Source organism: Physeter macrocephalus, chromosome 4, assembly GCF_002837175.3.
Source record: "Physeter macrocephalus isolate SW-GA chromosome 4, ASM283717v5, whole genome shotgun sequence".
In the NCBI taxonomy this organism is placed as follows: Eukaryota; Metazoa; Chordata; class Mammalia; order Artiodactyla; family Physeteridae; genus Physeter; species Physeter macrocephalus.
Window position 1 is genome coordinate 60,519,720 of NC_041217.1, and position 15,327 is coordinate 60,535,046.

General features: G+C 36.7%; 1 protein-coding gene across 7 annotated transcripts in view; it reads left to right on the top strand.

Annotated features, from left to right (window-relative positions):
* The window catches only part of DCAF6 (DDB1 and CUL4 associated factor 6), a 170,259-nt gene that overhangs the window by 144,007 nt on the left and 10,925 nt on the right, over positions 1–15,327 (top strand). For all 7 annotated transcript variants that reach the window (XM_024116668.3, XM_024116670.2, XM_024116672.3 and 4 more), the window contains one exon: positions 14,096–14,234. In XM_024116668.3, coding sequence (XP_023972436.1) covers positions 14,096–14,234 — 139 coding nt within the window. The remainder of the gene's footprint in view (positions 1–14,095; positions 14,235–15,327) is intronic.

Consider the following 15,327-nt stretch of genomic DNA (forward strand, 5'->3'; position numbering starts at 1 on the left):
CCTACTTTGAAGTCTACTCCCTCTGAAAAAATTATAGTTAACCCCTGCTTTGTTTTGACTAGTGTTAGAATGGTATATATATTTTTTCATTCATTTACTTTTACTCTATGGGAGTCTATATTTAAAGTGAGTTTTTTGTAGACAACAGATAGTTGGGTTGTATTGTTTGATCCACTCTGACAATCTGTCTTTTGATTAGTATATTTAGAACATTGACATTCAAAGTGATTATTGATATAGTTGGATTAATGTCTACCATATTCATTGGTGTTTTCTATTTCTTGCCCTTGTTGTTTGTTCCTATTTTGGTCTTTCACTCTGTTTTTGCTTTTTGTGGTTTTTTTTTTTTTTCAACATCTTTATTGGAGTATAATTGCTTTACAGTGGTGTGTTAGTTTCTGCTTTATAACAAAGTGAATCAGCTATACAAATACATATATCCCCATATCTCCTCCCTCTTACCTCTCCCTCCCACCCTCCCTATCCCACCCCTCTAGGTGGTCACAAAGCACCGAGCTGATCTCCCTGTGCTATGTGACTGCTTCTCACTTGCTATCTGTTTTACATTTGGTAGTGTATATATGTCAGTGCCTCTCTCTCACTTCTTCTCAGCTTACCCTTCCCCCTCCCCGTGTCCTCAAGTCCATTCTCTGCGTCTGCGTCTTTATTCCTGTCCTGCGCCTAGGTTCTTCATAACGATTTTTTTTTTTAGCTTCCATATATATGTGTTAGCATACGATATTTGTTTTTCTCTTTCTGACCTACTTCACTCTGTGTGACAGACTCTAGATCCATCCACCACACTACAGATAACTCAATATCGTCTCTTTTTATGGCTGAGTAATATTCCATTGTATATATGTGCCACATCTTCTTTATCCATTCATCTGTCGATGGACACTTAGGTTGCTTCCATGTCCTGGCTATTGTAAACAGAGCTGCAATGAACACTGTGGTACATGACTCTTTCTGAATTATGGTTTTCTTATGGTATATGCCCAGTAGTGGGATACCTGGGTCATATGGTAGTTCTAGTTTTAGTTTTTTAAGGAACCTCCATACTGTTCTCCATAGTGGCTGTATCAATGTACATTCCCACCAACAGTGCAAGAGGGTTCGTTTTCTCCACACCCTCTCCAGCATTTATTGTTTGTAGATTTTTTGATGATGGCTATTCTGACTGGTGTGAGGTAATACCTCAATGTAGTTTTGAGTTGCATTTTTCTAATGATTAGTGACATTGAGCATTCTTTCTTGTGTTTGTTGACAATCTGTATATCTTCTTTGGAGAAATGTCTGTTTAGGTGGGCTTTCTATCCTGTTCCATTGATCTATATATCTGTTTTTGTGCCAGTACCATACTGTCTTGATTACTGTAGCTTTGTAGTATGGTCTTAAGTCAGGGAGGCTGATTCCTTCAGCTCCATTTTTCTTTCTCAAGATTGCTTAGGCTATTCGGGGTCTTTTGTGTTTCCATACAAATTGTGAAATTTTTTGTTCTGGTTCTGTGAAAAATGCCACTGGTAGTTTGATAGGGATTGCATTGAATCTGTATACTACTTTGGGTAGTATAGTCATTTTCACAATGTTGATTCTTCCAATCCAGGAACATGGTATATCTCTCCATCTGTTTGTATCATCTTTAATTTCTTTCATCAGTGTCTTATAGTTTTCTGCATACAGGTCTTTTGTCTCTTTAGGTAGGTTTACTCCTAGGTATTTTATTCTTTATGTTGCGGTGGTAAAGGGGAATGTTCCTTTAATTTCTCATTCAGATTTTTCATCATTAGTGTCTAGGAATGCAACAGATTTCTGTGCATTAATTTTGTACCCTGCTACTCTACCAAATTCATTGATTAGCTCTAGTAGTTTTCTGGTAGCGTCTTTAGGATTCTGTATGTATAGTATCATGTCATCTGCAAACAGTGACAGCTTTACTTCTTTTCTGATTTGGATTCCTTTTATTTCTTTTTCTTCTCTGATTGCTGTGGCTAACACTTCCAAAACTATCTTGAATAATAGTGGTGAGAGTGCGCAACCTTGTCTTGTTCCTGATCTTAGTGGAAATGGTTTCAGTTTTTCACCATTGAGAACAGTGTTGGCCGTGGGTTTGTCATATATGGCCTTTACTATACTGAGATAAGTTCCCTCTGTGCCTACTTTCTGGAAGGTTTTTATCATAAATTAGTGTTGAATTTTTTCGAAAGCTTTTTCTGCATCTATTGAGATGATCATATGGTTTTCCGTCCACTTCTTCAAGGTTGTCCATTTATTGGCATAGGGTTGCTTGTAGTAATCTCTCATGCTCCTTTCTATTTCTGCAGTGTCGGTTGTTACTTCTCCATTTTCATTTCTAATTCTATTGATTTGAGTCTTCTTCCTTTTTTCTTGATGAGTCTGGCTAATGGTTTATCAATTTTGCTTATCTTCTCAAAGAACCAGCTTTTAGTTTTATTGATCTTTGCTATTGTTTCCTTCATTTCTTTTTCATTTATTTCTGATCTGATCTTTATGATTTCTTTCCTTCTGCTAACTTCGGGGTTGTTTTGTTCTTCTTTCTCTGATTGCTTTAGGTGTAAGGTTACCTTGTTTGTTTGAGAGGTTTCTTGTTTCTTAAAGTAAGATTATATTGCTATAAACTTCCCTCTTAGAACTGCTTTTGCTGCATCCCATAGGTTTTGGGTCGTCGTGTTTTCATTGTCATTTGTCTCTAGGTATTTTTTGCTTTCCTCTTTGATTTCTTCAGTGATCTCTTGGTTATTAAGTAGTGTATTGTTTAGCTTCCATCTGTTTGTATCTTTTACAGATTTTTTTCTGTAATTGATATCCAGTCTCATAGCATTGTGGTCGGAAGATACTTCATACGATTTCAGTTTTCTTAAATTTATCAAGGCTTGATTTGTGACCCAAGATATGATCTATCCTGGAGAATGTTCCATGGCTACTTGAGAAGAAACTATATTCTGTTGTTTTTCGATGGAATGTCCTATAAATATCAGTTAAGTCCATCTTGTTTAATGTATCATTTAAAGCTTGTGTTTCCTTGTTTATTTTCATTTTGGATGATCTGTCCATTGGTGAAAGTGAGGTGTTAAAGTCCCCTACTATAATTTTGTTACTGTCGATTTCCCCTTTTATGGCTGTTAGCATTTGCCTTATGTTTTGAGGTGCTCCTATGTTGGATGCATAAATATTTACAATTGTTATATCTTCTTCTTGGATCGATCCCTTGATCATTATGTAGTGTCCTTCTTTGTCTCTTGTACTAGTGTTTATTTTAAAGTGTATATTGTCTGACATAAGAATTGCTACTTCAGCTTTCTTTTGATTTCCATTTGCATGGAATATCTTTTTCCATCCCCTCACTTTCATTCTGTCTGTGTCCCTAGGTCTGAAGTGGGTCTCTTGTAGACAGCATATATACAGGTCTTGATTTTGTATTCATTCAGCCAGTCTGTATCTTTTGGTTGGAACATTTAATCATTTACATTTAAGGGTAATTATCGATATGTATTTTCCTATTACCATTTTCTTAATTGTTTTGGGTTTTTTATTGTAGGTCTTTTCCTTCTCTTATGTTTCCTGCCTAGAGAAGTTCCTTTAGCATTTGTTGTAAAGCTGGTTTGGTGGTGTCTCTTCAAGTATTTTCTCAGTCCCTTTCTTTTTCTCTTTTTCTTCTGGGACCCCTGTAATTCGAATGTTGGTGGCGTTTAATGTTGTCCCATAGGTCTCTGAGACTGTCCTCAATTCTTTGCATTCTTTTTTCTTTATTCTGCTCTCCAGTAGTTATTTCCACTATTTTATCTTCCAGGTCACTTATCTGTTCTTCTACCTCAGTTATTCTGCTATTGATTCCTTCTAGAGAATTTTAAATTTCATTTATTGTGTTGTTCATCATTGTTTGTTTGCCCTTTAGTTCGTCAAGGTCCTTGTTAAACATTTCTTGTATTTTCTCCATTCTGTTTCCAAGATTTCAGATCATCTTTACTGTCATTACTCTTAATTCTTTTTCAGGGAGATTGCCTATTTCCTCTTCATTTGTTTGGTCTGGTGGGTTTTTACCTTGCTCCTTCATCTGCTGTGTGTTTCTCTGTCTTCTCATTTTGCTTATCTTACTGTGTTTGGTGTCTCCTTTTTGCAGGCTACAGGTTTGTAGTTCCTGTTGTTTTTGGTGTCTGCCCCCAGTGGCTAAGGTTGGTTCAGTGGGTTGTGTAGCCTTCCTGGTGGAGGGGACTAGTTCCTGGGTTCTGGTGGATGAGGCTGGATCTTGTCTTTCTGGTGGGCAGGTCTGTGTCCAGTCGTGTGTTTTGTGGTGTCTGTGACCTTATTATGATTTTAGGCAGCCTGTCTGCTAATGTGTGGGGGTTGTGTTCCTGTCTTGCTAGTTGTTTGGCATAGGGTGTCCAGCACTGTAGCTTGCTGGTCCTTGAGTGGAGCTGGGTCTTAGCATTGAGATGGGGATCTCTGGGAGAGCTTTCGCTGTTTGATATTACATGGAGCTGGGAGGCCTCAGGTGGACCAATGTCCTGAACTCAGTTCTCCCACCTCAGAGGCACAGGCCTGACACGCGGCCGGAGCACCAAGACCCTGTCAGCCACACGGCTCAGAAGAAAAGGGAGAAAAAAAAGAAAGAAAGAAAGAAAAAATAAAATAAAATAAAGTTATAAAAATAAAATATAATTATTAAAAATAAAAACATATTAAAAAGTAAGAAAAAAAAGAAAGAAAGAAGAGAGCAACCAAGCCAAAAAACAAATCCATCAATGATAACAAGCTCTAAAAACTATGCTAAAAAAAAACAAAAAAACAGACCCCAGGACAAATGGTAAAAGCAAAGCTACGCAGACAAAATCACACACAGCAGCATACACATACACACTCACAAAAAGAGAAAAAGAAAAAAAATATTGTTGCTCCAAAAGTCCACCACCTCAATTTTGGGATGATTTGTTGCCTATTCAGCTATTCCAGAGATGCAGGGTACATCAAGTTGATTGTGGAGCTTTAATCCGCTGCTCCTGAGGCTGCTGGGAGAGGTTTCCCTTTCTCTTCTTTGTTCGCACAGGTCCTGGAGTTCAGCTTTGGATTGGCCCCACTTCTGTTTATAGGTTGCCTGAGGGTGTCTGTTCTTTGTTCAGACAGGACAGGGTTAAAGTAGCAGCTGATTAGGGGGCTCGGGCTCACTCAGCCCGGGGCGGGGAGGGAGGGGTACGGAATGTGGGGCGAGCCCAGGGCTGCAGAGGCTGTTGTGACGTTGCAACAACCTGAGATGCGCCGTGCATTTTCCCAGGGAAGTTGGCCCTGGATCACGGAACCCTGGTAGTGGGGGGCTGCACATACTCCCGGGAGTGGATGTGTGGATAGTGACCTGTGCTTGCACACAGGCTTCTTAGTGTCTCATGCCCGTCCCTGGTGTCCGCGCTGATAGCTGCGGCTTGCGCCCATCTCTGGAGCTCGTTTAGGCGGTGCTCTGAATCCCCTCTCCTCACACACCCTGAAACAATGGTCTCTCGCCTCTTAGGCAGTTGCAGACTTTTTCCCGGACTTCCTCCTGGTTGGCTGTGGCGCACTAGCCCCCTTCAGGCTGTGTTCACGCAGCCAACCCCAGTCCTGTCCCTGGGATCTTACCTCCGATGCCTGAGCCTCAGCTCCCAGACCCCACCTTCCCTGGCCAGTGAGCAGACAAACCTCTCAGGCTAGTGAGTGCTGTTCGGCACCAATCCTCTCTGCGGGAATCTCTCCGCTTTGCCCTCCACACCCCTGTTGCTGCGCTCTCCTCCGTGGATCCGAAGTTTCCCCCCTCTGCCACCTGCAGTCTCTGCCCGCGAAGGGGCTTCCTAGTGTGTGGAAACCTTTCCTCCTTCACAGCTCCCTCCCACTGGTGCAGGTCCCGTCCCTATTCTTTTGCCTCTGTTTTTTTCTTTTTTCTTTTGCCCTACCCAGGTACGTGGGGAGTTTCTTGCCTTTTGGGAGGTCTGAGGTCTTCTGCCAGCATTCAGTAGGTGTTCTGTAGGAGTTGTTCTACATGTAGATGTATTTCTGATGTATTTGTGGGGAGGAAGGTGATCTCCATGTCTTAATCTTCTGCCATCTCGAAGGTCACCTTTTGTGGTTTTAATTCAGCATTTTATATGATTCCATTTTCGCTCCTTTCTTAGCGTAGCATTTGTACTTCTTTTTTTACCTGTTAGTGGTTGCCCTAGAGTTTGCAATATAAATTTACAGCTAATTCAAATAACACTATACTGCTTCATAAGTAGTCTGAGTATCTTATAATAACAAAATCCTAATTCCTTCTTTCTGTGCCTTGTATCATTGCTGTAATTCATTTCACTTTAAGCATACATAAGCATATATATACATATATATGCACATAGATAATGGAATGCTTGTTGCTATTATTATTTTGAACAAAGTGTTATTTGTTAGAATAAGAAAATTAAAAGTTTTTATTTTACCTTCACTCATTCCTTCTTTGATGCCCTTCTGTTGTTTATGTCAGTTCATGTTTCTGACCTTTATTATTTTATTATTTTCCTTCTCTCTAAAGAACTCCTCTTGCAAGGCAAGTCTACTGGCAACAAATTTCTTCAGTTTTTGTTTGAGAAAGACTTTATTCTCATTCACTTTAGAAGGATAATTTTCCAGTGTACAGAATTCTAGGTTGGTGGTTTTGTTTTGTTTTTTTCTCTCAACACTTTAATTATTTCACTCTATTCTCTTTTTGTTTCATGGTTTCTGAGGAGAAGTAGGATGTGATTCTTATCTTTATTCCTTTATAGGTATGATTTTTTTTTTCCTCAGACTTCTTTCAGGATTTTTTCTTTATCTTTGATTTTCATATTTTGAAAGTGATATGCCAAAGTATAGTTCTTTTTTGGCATTTATCCTGCAAGGTGTTCTCTGAGCTTCCTGGATCTGTGGTTTGGTGTCTCACATTAATTTGGGGAAATTCTCAGTCATTATTGTTTCAAATATTTCTTCTGTTCCTTTCATCTCACTCTGATATTCCCATTATGCCTATGTTACACTTTTTGTATTGATAGTTATCCCACAGTCCTTGGATATTGTTTGTTTTTTTCAATCGTTGCTCTCTTTGCTTTTTGGTTTTAAAGGATTCTGTTGATATAGGCTTTAGCTCAAAGATTCTTTTCTCAGCCATGTCCAGTCTACTAATAAGCCCGTCAAAGGTAGTCTGTGTTTCTGTTCCAGTGTTTTTGATCTCTTCTTCCTTTCTTAGGATTTTCATCTCTCTGCTTACATTGCCCATCTATTCTTGCATGCTGTCTACTTTATCAGTTAGAGAGCCCTTAGCATATTAATCATAGTTGTTTTATATATTTTTTTTATTCTTTTAAAGGGGAATGAGAGCCCTGAAGAGAAATCCCCCAGTTGCTGGGGGAGGAGGCTTTATAAGCTGGCTGGCATTGGGAGAGGTCAGGAAGCTTTCAGAGCTGTTGCAATAGTCTGGGGGACAGGGGAGGTCTAAGGATGCTGATGGCAGGAAGCATCTTTTTTTTTTTTTTTTTTTGTGTCCATGTGGTGCAGCATGTGGGATCTCAGTTCCCCGACCAGGGATCAAACCCGCGCCCCCTGCATGGGAAGTGCAGAGTCTTAACCACTGGACTGCCAGGGAAGTCCCGAATCATAGTTGTTTTAAATTCCTGGTCTGTCGCAAGAGGGAGGAGATGTGGAGATATATGTATATGTATAGCTGATTCACTTTGTTATAAAGCAAAAACTAACACACCATTGTAAAGCAATTATACTCCAATAAAGATGTTAACAAAAATAAAAATAAAAAAATAGGGCTTCCCTGGTGGTGCAGTGGTTGAGAGTCCGCCTGCCGATGCAAGGGACATGGGTTCGTGCCCTGGTCTGGGAGGATCCCACGTGCCGTGGAGCGGCTAGGCCCATGAGCCATGGCCACTGGGCCTGCGCGTCCGGAGCCTGTGCTCTGCAACGGGAGAGGCCGCAGCAGTGAGAGGCCCGCGTACCGCAAAAAAAAAAAAAAAACAAATTCCTGGTCTGAGAATTCCAACATCCCTGCCATATCTGGTTCTGATGCTGTCTCTTCAGATTGTGTTTTTTGCCTTTTGTTATGCCTTGTAATTTTTTTTCCATAGCTGTATATGATGTACTAGGTAATAGGAACTGTGGTACATAGGCCTTTAGTAATGTGGTGATGTGTGGGGGAGGGGACGCATTCTAGAGTTCTGTGATGCCTGGTGTCCTCCTCTCTCTTAGGGATCCAAGAAGAGTTGTTGATTTTTCAGTCCATTCAGCTTTTACTTATTAGCTGCGAAGTGGGAACCTTCAAGCTCCTTGCATGTGGAAGCAGATTAAACAATCTGTACTCCTGAGATAAATCTAACTTGGTCATGATAGATTATCTTTCAGACATGTTGGATTTAGTTTGCTAATATTTTGTGAGGACTTTTGCATCTATATTCTGATTGAATTTCCTTTCTTATAGTCTCATGACCCTTTTTTTGGTAAAAAGTTACATTAGCCTCAGAGAATGAGTAGAAGAATATTTCCTCTTTTTCTTTTCTCTGGCAGAGTTTGTATAAGATTGGAATGATCTTTTCTTTGAAAATTTAGTAGACCCTACTTATAAAACTATCTGGAACTGGTATTTTCTTTGGGGTATGGTTTTCAAGTATTATTTTGATTCTTTAATAATTACAGGACTAGTCAGTTTTAGGTGATATTTTTCAATTTGTCGATTCATCTAACTTTTCAAATTTATTATAGTATTTTTATTGTCTTTTTAATTCCTGCTGTGTCTTTAGTTATAGCCACCTTTTTATTCATAACATTGTTTCTTTGAACCTCCTTAATTTTTTCTCCATTATCCTGGTCAGGGAACTAAGATCTGGCAAGCCGTGTGGCACAGCCAAAAAGAAAAAAGAAAAAGAAACAACTTTTGGCTTTGTTGATTTCTCTCATATTTGTTAACCCCTTTGTTTTATGTTTCTGCTTTTCTTCTCTCTTTATTATTTCCTTCCTTGTATATTATTTGAGATTCCTTTGTGGTTCTTTTTCTAACTTCTTTAATTGTATACATTCAGCTTTTTTTCATTAACATCTAATTTGTGGTCAGAGAACATGGTTGGTTTAGACCCATACTTTGAAATTTGTAGAAAGTGGCTTTGTGGCCTTGTACATGATAAATTTGTAAATGTTCCATGTGTGCTTGAAAAGCATATGACTTTAATTTTTTTTTTTTTTTTTTTTTTTGTGGTATGCGGGCCTCCCCCTGCTGCGGCCTCTCCCGTTGCGGAGCACAGGCTCCGGACGCGCAGGCCCAGCGGCCATGGCCCACGGGCCCGGACGCTCCGCGGCACGCGAACCCGGTTCCCCTGCATCGGCAGGCGGACGCGCAACCACTGCGCCACCAGGGAAGCCCCTATGACTTTAATTTTTAATGTAGAATTTTATGTGACCATTCGATTAAGACTGTTAATTGAGCTGTTCATATTATCCATATTTTTTGCTAGCTTGACTTATAAAATAGTGAGAGAGATGTATTGAAATCATTAAAATGGTGTATGTATCTAATTCTCCTTGTAGTTCTGTCATTTTCTTTTTTAATGCAGTTTGAGGCTTTTTATTGTGTGCATATATGTTAAATTGTTATATCTTCCTGGTAAACTGAACTTATTATATATGTAGTAATCCTACCTTTAATGCTACTTTTTATCTTAGTCTGTTTTGTCTGTTATTACTGTAGCTATGCCACCTTTCATTTGATTAGTATTTGCACAATATCCTTTTCCCTGAAATCTTTCCTTGTTGTAATATTTTAGGTATGTCTGAGACAATCTCATTTTTCTCCATTGGTGAATTTAGTCTCTTTATTATTATCATGGCTACTTTTGGACTTGTTTCCAACTTTTTATTTCTAATTATCCTGTTTTACCTAATTTTTTTTTAACTTTCCTGTCTTTTTTAGGATTAAGATTTTTATCTTTTTGCTGTTGTTTTGCTTTTTTCATTTTTTTTCCTCCATTGGGTTGGAATGTAACTCTTTATTTATTGTTTACTTCTGAAATTTTCCATGCTTACTGAACTTTATAATGTCTTTTATGAATTTTAAATTGCGTGCCAAGTTAACATAAGCTATCATATGTATATAAAAGAATTAATAACTAATATTCTCAAAAACAACTTTGCAAACAGTAGGCTTTTAATAAATAGTTATTTGCTGATTGGTGTTCTTCATATGTATGTATCATTTTAATTTTAATTTGATTAAATTTGCAAAGTAATTAATTACAAATTTATTATTTTCAACATCTTATATTCTTTTGGTGTTTTTTATGAAATATCCTCTAGGAAAGTGGTTTCAGTGTGTTAAGTTTTTTTTTTTGGCCACACAGCCAGAGGAATATTAGTTCCCTGATCAGGGACTGAACCCAGGCACTTGGCAGTGAAAGTGCAGAGTCCTAACCAGTGGACTGCCAGGGAATTCCCCTCAATGTATTCATTCTAAGTTTATTCATCTCTTTTAGAACTGTTTGCTGTGTTGGACATTACCTGACTATATATACAAGTATAGCATTTAGTGTCACTTTTTATCATCTAATTTGAAATTTGTGTACTTGAAGCTTTATTTTCTGTTTTAGATCATTTTCCTACAGCGAGATAGTGGTAGGTGCCCTAATCTTTTATCTAAACTGTACAATACAAACTGCATAGCTTGAGATCTGTTTTTCACAATTATTCTTTATCAGGATTGTTAAGCCAAACAAACATTAAGCAGTAAATTAGACCATATTCTACAGCAAACTTTTAAGTGAAATGAACACTTATGATTTGGTACCATCAGTTGTTAATTACTATCATCTCATTACTCATTCAACTTTAATTTTGTCCAAATACCTTGTTTTAAATGATTTGAGCTTTTGTCTAATTCTTAATTTGTCATATAGTTTCTTTTTCCATTTATAACTCCCAAGGCCTTCGGTTTATCAGCAGGATTCTTTCTATTTCCTCTACTACCTGATACTCTTTCATTTATTTATTTATTTTATAGAAGTATAGTTGATTTACAATGTTGTGTTAGTTTCTAGATACTCTTTCATAGCAAGAGTTTTTTCTTTATTGGTTTCTTGTTAATCACATATTTTTAACTGATTGAGTGTCCTTTTCTCTTCCACTTTAGAAAAAAGAGAGTTTCAATCATATTAATTATGTTTCTTTTGAGAACATTTGAACTCTCAGCCCCTCCCATTTATCACTTCCCAATCAGAAAGAGATAATCAGAGTAAACTAAACATGTCAGCTTTCTGTGTGGTAGTTTCTAATGATATCTAACTTAAAATTTTGGACCCTTTTTTTTTTTTAACATATATATAGCATAGGATAAAGTTTTTTAAACACTTTTTAGATAAGCCTATAGAATTTATGATACCATTTTATGAAAAAGAAAATACCTTTTTATTATAAGACTACATAATTGTTATGTAATTGTTTTAGAAAGTGTTATTAACAATTTAGTCTGGTTTTCTAGACTCTTTCTATGTATATATATAAATTTTTCCCCTATGAATTATTTTTTAACCTATGTTGTAGATTCAGTAGGATATTGCTGACATTTTTCATGTTCTTGCTTATGGATCTTTCTTATTGTTTTTAATGGTGGCATAAGTATTCCAATGTATGGATGTACCATAATTTATTTAACCTTTCTATGTATAAGACATTTAGATTATTTCCAGTGTTTCTCAAAGTACTGCAGTGAATATATATGTGTGTGTGTCTGTATATATTGTGTGTATATATATATTTGCATATTCATTTTTCTACAGCATACATTTTTAAAAGATGAAATTGCTACATCAAAGCAAATACATGTTTTAAATTTTAATGGATATTATTTAATTTCTCCTCAAAAATATATTGTACTGGAACACTAATATATTGCCAGTGGAATTATAAATTGCTGTAACCACTTTGGAAAATTGTTTGGGAGTATCTGTTAAAGCTGACCATATGCACATACTGTGGTCCAGCAGTTCCACTCCTGGATATATAGTCAACAGAAATATGTACATATGTTCGCCAAAGCACTATTTTAGTAATCAAAACCTGTAAACAACCCAATGTTCACCAACAGTTGAATGGAAAAAGTAAATTATAATGTACTTATACAAAGTAGTACTCTACAGCAAAGAGGATGAATGAACTATAGCTAAATTCAACAACATGGATGAATCTTACAAATGTAATATTGAGGTAAAGAAGCTAGACACAAAATATATTTTGTATGATTCCATTTAGTTAATGTTCACAAACAGGCAAAATTAATCCATCATGTTAGAAGTCAGAATAGTGGTTTCCTATAAGGGGAGTGTAATAATGGGAATGGAGCATAGAGAGACTTCTGGAATTCTATTTATTCTCTATCTCTCCTGGAATTCTATTTATTCTCTGTCTCTCATATTGGTACTGGTTACGTGGGGCTATTTTGCAAAAATGCATTGAGCTACACATTTATGATTTTATACCTTCCTGAATATGTGTTCTACTTCAGTCAAAAGTTTACAACGGGGGCTTCCCTGGTGGTGCAGTGGTTGAGAATCCGCCTGCCGATGCAGGGGACACGGGTTCGTGCCCCGGTCCGGGAGGATCCCCCATGCTGCGGAGCAGCTGGGCCCGTGAGCCATGGCCACTGAGCCTGTGCGTCTGGAGCCTGTGCTCCGCGACGGGAGAGGCCGCAACAGTGAGAGGCCCGTGTACCACAAAAAAAAAAAAAAAAAAGTTTACAACAAAAGAGTGCACTTTTTTATATATAAAACTTCCAAACTCTTACCAGTAGTGCCTATTTTCCTGTATTCTTGCCACTCTGATAGATGTAAAAAATTTTTTAATCTGATAGACATACAAAAAGATCAATTTGTTTTTATTTTTATCTTAATATTAGTGAGGCTGGGCATCCTTTTGTATATTTATTAAGTCTCTTTCTTCTATAATTTCCCTATTCATGTTCTTTACCTTTTTTCTATTATAGTGTTCATTTTTCATACTGATTTGTAGACACTTTATATATTTTGGATTTTTGGTCTATTATATGGCAAAATATAATGTTTTATTTTATTTTATTTATTATTATTATTTTTTTTTTTGCGGTATGCGGGCCTCGCAACTGTTGTGTCCTCTCCCGTTGCGGAGCACAGACTCCAGATGCACAGGCTCAGCGGCCATGGCTCACGGGCCCAGCTGCTCCGTGTCATGTGGGACCCTCCCGGACCGGGGCACGAACCCTTGTCCCCTGCATTGGCAGGTGGACTCTCAACCACTGCACCACCAGGGAAGCCCATAATGTTTTAAATAAGAAGTTCAAACTAACAAAGTTATTCAGTAACATGTGTTAGGAAAATTTCCTTCTAATAATTAAATCAGTCTTAAAGAGTCCATTGTTCTTTATTCTCTAGTTTTGTGACCAACTCAGTTCTTAGGAGAGTAAAATCAGCCTCATTAGCTCCAAATCTGTACTCTAATATGGAGTTCATATAGAATAGATTCTATTTGAAGGTCCTTGTTTTATTCATGTATATTAATATTGTTTTTCTTGGCTAGTCTGTTCTTTGCTGAGAACAAACATCTTTAAACAAAATCTCAAAACATAAGTTTATCCACTGAAATTATATGTTAACCTTAGTTTCTTCTTTTGGTTTCTCTTTATTATGCCTTTACATTTCCTAATATGGAGAGGACAAATAATATTGAATAGGTTTTGTTTTATTTGTAGTAAATTGCATATTAATTTTGTCTGTATTATGTTTTTATAAAACAGCCGTTTAAAAAGTGTGCTGCATGCTATTTCCTTTACTCTCTCAACCAGTACCAAATTTCTAAGTGATCTCTTAACTAAAACATTTTGTTTTAGTAACTCAACTAGTCTGATGTAGTCTCACTGTTGTGTCTGCCTCTTTATGCTTTGGTTGGGGATGCCTTATTGACATAATGTTTAGTTTAAATGTTTTCTAGACTTTACCATATTTTAATGTTGCTTATTTTCATTCTGTAGTGTCCTGTGAATGTTTTTCACTTATTTCTGTTTTTTTTTATAATATGTAATTCATAGACGCTCTGCTGTTGCCCGAATTCAGGAGTTCTTCAGGCGGAGAAAAGAAAGAAAAGAAATGGAGGAATTGGATACCTTGAACATTAGAAGGCCACTAGTAAAGATGGTTTATAAGGGCCATCGCAACTCCAGGACAATGGTACCATATACTCACATGACATTCTTTCGAAGAACTACAATTTCATAATATGAATTTATTTCCCATAATGATTATTTTCATATATGCCAGTGTGATTCCAATATATTATTGCACCTTCACAGTTATCTCTTTACCCAAACATAGTTCTTTTCGTCCTATAATATATTGTGAAAGACCATCATTTTTTATAAGAAAAGTCTACCCTACTGAGGAACTATCGTAGAATTTTAAAAATTTTAGCTTGTATAAGTAACCATTGCTTCTTTTTTGCTCTCTCACACTTGTTGTCTACTTTCCTAGTAGATTTTTTTAGTTCATATTAGTGCCCTTTGTTGGTTTTGGAGAGAAAGATTTGGATACATGAAATCCAGGTTCATTGCAAAACATAGTCAGATTAATCATAAATCTTTCCAAGATTGACAAGTAAAGATTTGTTTTAGTCACCTTGTCTTTCTAGACTTTAATTTCCTCATCTATGAAATAAGAATAGACCAGATGATCTCTAAGATCATTTCAAGTTTTTATAACCCAGAAGTCTATATACCCAATGCAATATTAACTGTTTACTAAGAGAATCTTATGAGATGATTAACATAACTGTTAACTCCGAACCATTCATATGTAGAAAGTGTTCTCATATATTCATTGAGTTATCAAAAAATATCTACAGAATCGGTTTTAATCTGCTTTCTTTAGAGTCAAGGCAAAAAGTAACTTTGGGATGGGGAAATAATTAGCTGTCTCTATAGACATCATTGGTAGTAATAATTTAATAATTCTGGAAAGCATACTCATTATTAATATAAGTAACCAATTTATATTTCTTGCATTTTGCTGGTTAAAAGTTTGGAGGAAAATAATTAGGGATAGGAATGGAAAAAAAAAGAAGACAAGTAAATATAAAAGTATTGTAGTTCCAAGTAACAACAAAATTGGCTTCTCTCCTTTGCTTTCCAAAAATAGCAAAGTAGCAGCTGCACATAAAATGATTTCAAAAATTCTGATATGAAGTACAAAGATTTTTGATGGTTCATTCATGTGCATCTGCTGAAAAATTCCATCATAACCATTCTAACATATCCTTTGTCTCATT